At 39.3% G+C, this 8,936-nt stretch overlaps 1 protein-coding gene across 1 annotated transcript; it reads right to left on the bottom strand.

Annotated features, from left to right (window-relative positions):
- Nucleotides 1–255: 255 nt before the first annotated feature.
- On the bottom strand, nucleotides 256–4,533 carry ifi30 (IFI30 lysosomal thiol reductase). Its single transcript, XM_044369288.1, has 7 exons — nucleotides 4,279–4,533; nucleotides 2,861–3,049; nucleotides 2,656–2,730; nucleotides 2,348–2,434; nucleotides 2,002–2,154; nucleotides 648–716; nucleotides 256–512 (listed from the first exon to the last, which is right to left on the bottom strand). The coding sequence occupies exons 1-7, from the start codon at nucleotides 4,408–4,410 to the stop codon at nucleotides 444–446; spliced, it is 774 nt and encodes a 257-aa protein (XP_044225223.1). The 5' UTR covers nucleotides 4,411–4,533; the 3' UTR covers nucleotides 256–443.
- Between the last annotated feature and the right edge of the window lie 4,403 nt (nucleotides 4,534–8,936).

Below are 8,936 nucleotides of genomic sequence, written 5' to 3'. Positions count from 1 at the left end.
AGACCGTAGTATGGCATGGTTAACAGTTCATCATGTACATGTAAGTTGATGTTTGTTTATCTTTCTTTACCTCTCAGAACAAGGAGTGAGTAATGAGAGTATGAGTTATGGCGCCATCTAAAGGACAATGAGGACACAGTCTTTCACCAATCAGGGACACTTAAATACCAGTAGGCATATCTTTGAGTCAAAATGCTCAAAGATAAGCCCTTATGGTTTCATGGTTTCAGCAGATAATGTTTCAATAATGACACATTTTTCAGAAAGTAAATTGTGTTTATATTTTGCAAATTATAAAGTGAAATGATCATAATTCTTCCCTTTATAGAAACAGATTATAAAATCACAGATTAAAAAAATATTTGAAGACATTCCTCAGTGTTCCTTATTCAGTGGCCACACCTGGAACACAGCACCATAAAAGCATGTGCAGTACTGCTCCTTCACTCATTGTGGCAGTAGCTTTTGTAGTGGCTCCGGCCTCCTCCTCCACAGACCTCCGGCTTGTCGCCCTTAAAGAATAAAAAGCTTGTTAGAGGTCATAGGTCAAGCTGTACCAAACAACAAGTGTATACATACACGGTAAAATGATATCAAGAAATGCAGCACACAGAGTCAAACTCAGAATTGACTGACACTAAATGTACCTTGTACAGGTCGCAGACCAAGACGAAGAGAGAAGACATGGCTTTGTTCTGCAGCTCCTCTGTGTGCTCCTGCATATTAATAAAAAAGTGTCTCAAAGGCGATGGAAACAAGTAGCATTTAGGCACAAATTTACAGCTACAATGGTGGACAAATCAACACAACATGAAAAAAGTATTTTCCAAATAGTCTTTGGAAAAAAACAAGTTAGTTGGTATGTCACCTACACAGGAAGGATAAACATAAATGTCAGTTGGCAGTATGTGTCAGCTTTAACAGAAATATGACAATCACCAACTTTACTGTATATAAAAAAAGGTAAATAATAACACCAACTAGGTTTGAGACACAGTTTCAAAGAGGTCAAATCATTTGATATCCTTGTACATTCCACTGGTCACAACAACTGCAAAGTTGTGTGCAGACTCAAAAATCTATATGGTGGCACGCACAAATAAAAATGCCTGCAATGGCAAAAAAGAAACAAGCATGTCAAAGCTTGTCAGCAGGTCTATGTGAATGCAACAAGATGGTTGCTTAACGTCACAAATCTAAGGCATCACAAATAAATCAACATGTCTGTGAATTCAGGGCTGACTGGCACCAAGACCGCACACAGAGATGAAAAATCAGCTGTATGGAGCACAGTACCTGATCATCAATGAGATTAAAAGTATAATAATCTGATGAACTATCGCTCACCTTTTCCCTAGATCTGGAGATATTTATGCTTGGATAGAGCCAAAGCATGACTTCATGACAGTGTTTTGTAGAGGGTATAGTCCTAGTATAGACAGCTATTTTATGGTCATTGGATGTGAAAATGTATTCAATGGTGATGCAATGGTCAAGAAATGTAAGGCCACCCATGATCCCCACTGGTGCATAAACTGCTTTTAAGCAAATGTAGAAAAATTTTATGAACACCAGAGAGAAAGAAAATACAGAAGGGGGAAGACTAATGCAACTCAATTCAAAATTGCTTCTAATTTTCTGTTCAAGTCTTATTTGACAAACTGAGCTCTCTTTCATTTACAGACTGGAGTTTTGGGGCAGATCAGGTGTTGAAATGATCACTGTAAATGCAACATGATTGGTTTAAAAATGAGCATCAACAGCAGTGGCAGAACTCGGGCGCCGCAGAAGAAGTGGCTTCAAAACAAATCAGCATGAAAAGATGGAAGTTTCTGAAGTCTAGAAAGTTAAACAAACATGTATTTTACCTCTGAGTCAGATTGTAGGTCTGAAGTGTTATACTTCTGTGTTTTCTCTGAGGTAGTTACGTTTTTTTGTTTTTTTTTTACAGAATGCCACAGAGGTTCATAGGTTGTGCTGCTAAATGCATTAAAACTTTACCCCATTAATGGTCACCCAGGGCACATATTCGTGTGCAGGTTTCAAGCCTTCGGTCATCAAAGCATTCTGATGCATCAGATGGTTTCCCAGATCCCCCTTCACACAGCTCATGACGGTGTCCCAGTTCAACTTAGGGTCGAAGAGTTGTGCACACTACAAACAACAGTAAAATGAAATAATCACAAATCAACTTCAATAGTGAAGCAATATGCTGTGGAAGTGAATATGATTAAGGAGATGGTTGGAGAGATACAGGCAGACGAACAGATCAGCCAACTGACGAAGTAAATGCACACACACACACACACACACACACACAAACATGCAAACACACAGAGTTTCTTACAGTCTTGGCTGAATTGATGACATCACTGGAGCTTTCCATACAGTTGATTATCCAGGGGGAAGACTGAGATATGTTCATTACACAAGTCTGAGGGGAAAGGGCCAGAAAACACACATGAATAACAATCATTTACAACCGAACCATTCTCTGGGCACTTAGGGCACTTTCACAACATTCAAATTTACAAGAACTCAAAGTGCATTCTCTGGAAGATGAATGGTATTTATTTTTACTAAACTACGGAAGATTAAATGGTACCAAATTGTAGTTTTATTATTATTCAGCAGTTAACCCTCTGTGTACTTTACCTCAATCATGTTGCCTAGACACTCCTGTTCTCCATGCTGGCACTCGAACACATACTTCTGTCCGTCAGGTTTCTCCTGGAGGTTAAAAACAATATGATAAATGCAAGGGGTAAGTTAAAGGGGACCTATTATGCTCATTTCCAGCTATATATTTTTATTCTGGGACTCTACTAGAATAGCTTTGCATGATTGGTTCACTTCTTACCTGTGCATTCCCATAGGGCACCAGTGTCACGGCCATGATGTCAGCCAGCATGATCCAGGTGGGGAAGAGCATCCCAACGAAAAACGATCTGCAGCCGGGACACAGACTCTCATAGTAAAGCCCCACCTCGACAGGGGCTGCTTTCTGATGGGACCTGGTGAAGTTAGTCTCAAGGCACTGCTTTAAAACCTGCGCAAAGGAGCAAAAGTGGGGAGGTTACAGCTCTCTGTTTTTTTTTCTTTGAATGTGTGTGTCTGCATAGCCCTTGACAGTTGACTTCATGACCACAATATGTCTAAATCAATATTTAGAGCTGAGGAAGAATTGAATTTTCCATTTGGAGGCAATGCTAGGAGAGGGGCCAGGATGACTTTTTTTTTTTTCTCATTATTTATGTAGGTGTTAAGTGGCATTTATTTTCTTGTCAATAAATCCAAATCACTTACTGCCACAAAAAATCAGCTGTTCAAAACATACAATGCTACTGAGCATGCCCAGCACACACATTTATTTCTGATTGGATGAAACTGTGACGTGGACTCTTTGTTATGCACTGTTTGTCTACTATAAGAGACTGACAAAGTATAGAAAGTCACTTATAGTGTTAAGTTATAAGTTAAGTTATTTCTAGAGTGCTTCTCTATGAGTTAGAGGAAAACCAGTCACCGAGAGAGACATGTTGAGTATGTTAAAGGAAGGTACATTCTTGAGGTTTTACTTCCTCGTTCCTATGCTGAATTGTTTCATAGGTATTTCCAGCTAAAAAAAAAAAAGACCCTGCCCACTTCTCCAATCGGTTGCTATCTACATGACTGCGGTAAACAAAACGTGTAACATTACAGCCTACACACAGCTCATTTGGATATCTGTTCCGCTACGTTTCTCAAAGTGACAGTTAATACACAACTATATAGTTATGACGTCACGAATATATTGGACGAGGCTTAGGTTACAAACGTCACAACGCTATTAGACCGTTATTTTCTATATCTGCACATCTCAGAGTGAATTATCGCGCTTTGTACCATGTCTACTGCAACAGAAGCTGTATTCAAAAGGACAATTTCTGTTGAGAAGTTTGTTGTCAGTTTCACTAGTGAGAGTATGTTAGCAAAGTTATCTGGTAACGTTAACTTAGCATCAGTTCTGTTGCTATGGTTTCTTCAGTAATTTAGAACGGCGGTTAAACAACTAAATGGCGTTTCCCGTAGCGCCCCATCCACCGTTGGGGCTCGGCGATGGTTAGGAGAGGAGATAAGGCTGGGCTCAGGTTCAAGAAACACATTTCGACACGACATATGAAGTTATGTAACAGTTAACGTTTGTCCGAGGTATCCTAAGATTCAGAAAGGGCGTTTTCCGTGTTCATAAAGCAAGAAAACATGTATAAACCTCTCCAAATGCATTTAAAGTCTTACCCCGCACTGGGTAGATGTGTCCAGAGGTGAGCACCACTGTGATGGAGGATAGGTGCATGGAGAGAACGGATTGCCGCCGCCGGACTGAATGTGCAAATAAACAGTCAAAATCAGCAGCAGAGATGCCTTCATCTTCAGTTGCAGTGCAGGATTTACGTTTGACACTTAGTGTAAGTTAGCAGTAACACGACAATGACCCACAAACTACTGCATGATACAACTTTAAATACAGCACCGGTGCTTCCCCGTGCAGGCTATCTGCATTTTGATTGGCTCTCGATCATATGATCAAGAAAGCGTCACTTGTAGCTAGCAGAGACACCTCGCCGCTGCTGCTTTGGAGAAGCATGATATTCCACAGATATTAATCTAAATGTCACCGGATCTGTGTGGGCACAGCTTTGCAAAAACATAAAGATTTCATTGTATTTGCAGTGGGGGTTTTTTGCTGACTAAAATGTTGATATTTCATGCGAAATAATGTGGTACACAGACAACACACAAAAACATGTTTTTTCACAAATCTAGTGAGGCACTGGACGTAAAACCTTCAAAAACTTTAAACAACAGTTGTTCATTTACCCCAAAAAGCAAAGAGTGATGGTTATGTTTTCCTCTTAAGATTTTATGTTCAGCAGCAGATAAACTGCAAACATATGGATAGTTAAATTGATTTTAGGCCTGAACCACAACTCTCCTGTCATGTACAGTATGTACTGGTGAAAAACAGCCTTGAACATGCTTAACAAACCTGTGAAAGCCATATGTTTTACTCTGGTCAACAAATTGGTCAATGAACTGTTTTTGGACAGATCCAGCAGTATGAGGAAATTGAATTAAAAATATCTCTAGGAGGTGTTGTGATCTTGTGATCAGAACTCAATTTGTTGTTAGTCTTATTTTGTGGCATAGTCTCCGTGGCATGGACAGATCATCTGGCTAATTATAAAGCCCTGGCATGTCTCAAAGCAGTTCCTCAGTCCATAGGTCTTGCTCAAGAGGAGTCATGAGAAATGCACACTACAGCAAAATCATCATAATCCCTTGAACATTGTGAGAGATTTACCTGGTGACTCTCACATGATCTCTCCCTATTTTCCTCCAAAACAAAGTCACAGAGACAACGAAGCAGTCAAGACACATCATGACTCACTCTGCTTCCTGTCTGCTCTTCTGTGTTTGGACTTGGTGTAACAGATAGTATGAAAGCATGTTGAAACTCTATCTTGTGTACTGTTTCAGTTTTTATGTGTAGATAGTACAGTAATTCATCTGTGCTGCTTTTTAAATGTGTATCTTTGCCACATTTACCTATAGTGGTTAATTTGGTTTATACTGTATCAGAAAGTGTCAGTTCACTCAATCACAGAACACCTATTTTCTCACTTCTCTTTAGTGGACTCCAGCCATTCAGATAGACGTGATGTTATTAGTCCTGGTTTTGAGATACCTACCGGTTTGAGGTTTCACCCCAAAACGACTGAGGCGAATGTTGTGGTTCAAACAGCATTTAAAATTAGGATTTTAAAAAGTTAGCATCATTATCTCTTCTAGAAAAAAAGTTGTGGTCACGCTTTTAACACCACAGACCTCACTATGAACAGTTTTCAACAGAACTGCTTCCTATCAAAGTTGTGGTAGGAAGTGAACAAGAAAAACTTTTACTGTTTGAAGTCAGTGAGAAAAAGTTTTTTTCTTAAAGGGGAACTCCAGTATTTTTCAACCTGGGCCCTATTTTCCCATCATTTTGTGTCTAAGTGACTAATGGGGACTGTTTACTAATGTGTGAATGATGCTCTGTTCCGAATCACATACTTCTACTTTTTACTTTTAGTACTGTAGCTGTCCTTACAAAGTACACACTGTTGCATGCAGTATATATACAATTGGGGCATACTACTTTGTCATAACATTGCACCTTGAACTGTGGTCCTCTTGCTCATACATCCGTCGCAGTCTGTAGTGCAAAATTTGAATATTGTTGACAAAATGACTGGTGCTTGAATGTGCTGTCATCTGTCATTGCACTAGCTTCCATCATAGCACTGTCACTGTGCTGTCATTGGTCTGAGCTCTCTCAGTGGCTCAGTCGATGTGACATATCTTCTGCTGTGCAGAGGATTGTGGGTCAGAATAGCCAAAAAAAGCATGCTCGCTTGCATACTGCAAAATGCGACCAGAGGAAGTAGAACATCCTGATACTTTTGGCATACTGCATTTAACATACTCTGTATTGGGACATACTAAATCTTTTTCTGGCATACTACGTAGCATGGTAGTATGGGTATTGGAACGCACCCTGAGAGTTGGAAAGAGGAGTGAGTGTATTTAGCTCTTCCTGCAACAACTCAACTCTCACCAGATTACAGAGCAAGACTTCTCATTGAGTGAGACTTGGTTAGACGCAATAACAAACAGACCGGATAAAGTGAAAGGTAAAGAAAAGCGTTTTATTTTTCTGTAGCAATCCATTCCGAAATGTTTACACTTGTAATAACAATCTGACCCTGTCAGTCGCAAAAACAAGCACTTTTACTGGACATACATTGAGGGGTGCAATTACCCCCAAGGATTACATCACAGCCCGTTTTGCGGCTGCTGGCTAAAGCGTTCTTGTTCAATACTGGACCAATTGCAAAAACTGTTGATGGGAAAATAGAGTCCAGGTTGAAAAATACCAAAGTTTCTCTTTAAAGGCACCCTGTGGAGTTTTCTTGTAAGCAATAGAAAAGTTATGTTTACATTTAGAGTTTTTTTTTTTTACCAAAACCCATTGTATGTATCCTTGAGTCCTCTCCTTGTTGAATGCATTTACTTCCTCTTAAAACATTTGCAAAGTTTAAATCAGTAATCATTCTTCACTGCCTTTGTTGATGCGTCACTATTTTTGTCGGTGCTTTTATTAGCAGAGCACACATGCAAGTGCTGCATTGTGCACATGATTGATACAAACAAAACAGAGACCTACTCCTAAAAACACTGCTCCATAGCACTACTAGTGGTCAAAAACTCCATAAGGTACCTTTAACTTGGGTGAGCTGACCCTCAAAACTGAACAAGGGCAATGGAATAAATCCCTGTGTTTTGCATATATCTCATCCTAAATCAGTAGTCTGGCACTTGGAGTACTGTGCTGTAAATGCACTGTAAATGATTTTAGATACATTTTAGAATTTTATACAGTATGGTACCTATCTACATATGTGGTGATTGGCTCATTAAGTATTTCATTATCAAGCAGTGTGAAAGCAGGGCAGGCAGACAAAACCCAGACAGAAACAGACTTCATTTTATATATATTTTATTGTCTTTTAAAATCATTGCATCAGCCTAAAGAAAGAACCGTACAGATGAAAGAGTACCTGTCTGTGGACAAACACAACTCTGAAGCAAGCTGTACACGATAAAGAAAGAAATGTCGCATCTGAATTAAGACAGACCAACAGAGGGACGATAACACAAGAGTAGAGAAGAAGAATAACCATCTTTTCGTGCATAGGGGTTGGGCACACCACAACCAATAGGCCTCTACTGGCTGAAACAACAGTGCTCCCTCTGAGTTCAATTGCACTTTGGTGTAGAGTAGCTTTATCTGACTGCCCCATTCATTTCCATTCACCATTTTTGAAAGAAAGAGTAGACCACATCATTATTAACTATGTGTTAAGAACCGTGTATCTGTTACTGCTGCTGCTGAGGCTGGTGATACACTAGCTCACTTGTCGGGCAACACGGTGGAGCCAAGATGTTGCAATGTGATGGCGTGTCTTTAAGTTCTTGCTGCTCTGTAACGTTGCCCGTGTCGTTGCCAAATGAACCACAGCCAATCTTGTCTGCAATGTTGGATCTTGAATATGAACTACTATACACCAGTGAAAAATACTACAACATTCACATCAAATTATTAAAAAAATGGCAACCTTTTAGGTCAGAGTCTGGATTGAGAGGTGAGGATGTAGTACAACTGCAGATGGCGATTTACATGCAGAAAAAGGGAAATGAAAGTGCAGCTGTCAACATTATTATATTTTACATGGAAATCTTGCACAAGCTGAGACTATAATGGAGGACCTTTGGTCTTAACCAACCAACTGAGCAATTGATTCACCTTTTCATTTGAGTATCACTTGCTGTGTAGTGCAAAATCAAGAATATGATGCCTCTTGACAAGTTTTTTCCTGAATTTCAAACCTTGTTTATGCGGTTGACTTAACCCAAAACTGTGCTCAAGAATTTTTCACCAAGTGACAAGCTTTTCCTGTTATTCACAAGACTCTCTGAACTAAACATTCAAATGAGTCGTACTGAAATCTACCATAAATGGCAAAAGATGCAACAGCGTCTCAAGTTAGGATTCAGTCCTGCATATACAAGGCTCAGTGTAAGTAGTCAGCAGGTAAAGAAAGTCAAAGACTAATGATGCATTAGTATGGAAAAAAAAGAATCTTGTTGAACTATATTGTTGAGTTATTGTTTTGATATTGAGGGAGCACTGTTCTCACATGTAAAAATAAAAAAAAGAGAAACGAACAGAAACAGAAAAAAAAACAAAAAACAAACCCAGAACAAGCAGTCATAACATTTTCAAGTTTAAAATGACAGAGGAAATAAAGAAACATAGATCAATCTATCACAGCCACTTTGAGGGACAGACAGAT

This window comes from Thunnus albacares, chromosome 12, assembly GCF_914725855.1.
Source record: "Thunnus albacares chromosome 12, fThuAlb1.1, whole genome shotgun sequence".
NCBI lineage: Eukaryota > Metazoa > Chordata > Actinopteri > Scombriformes > Scombridae > Thunnus > Thunnus albacares.
The sequence above is the reverse complement of the archived record's forward strand: the minus strand, read 5'-3'. Positions and strand labels throughout refer to the sequence as shown.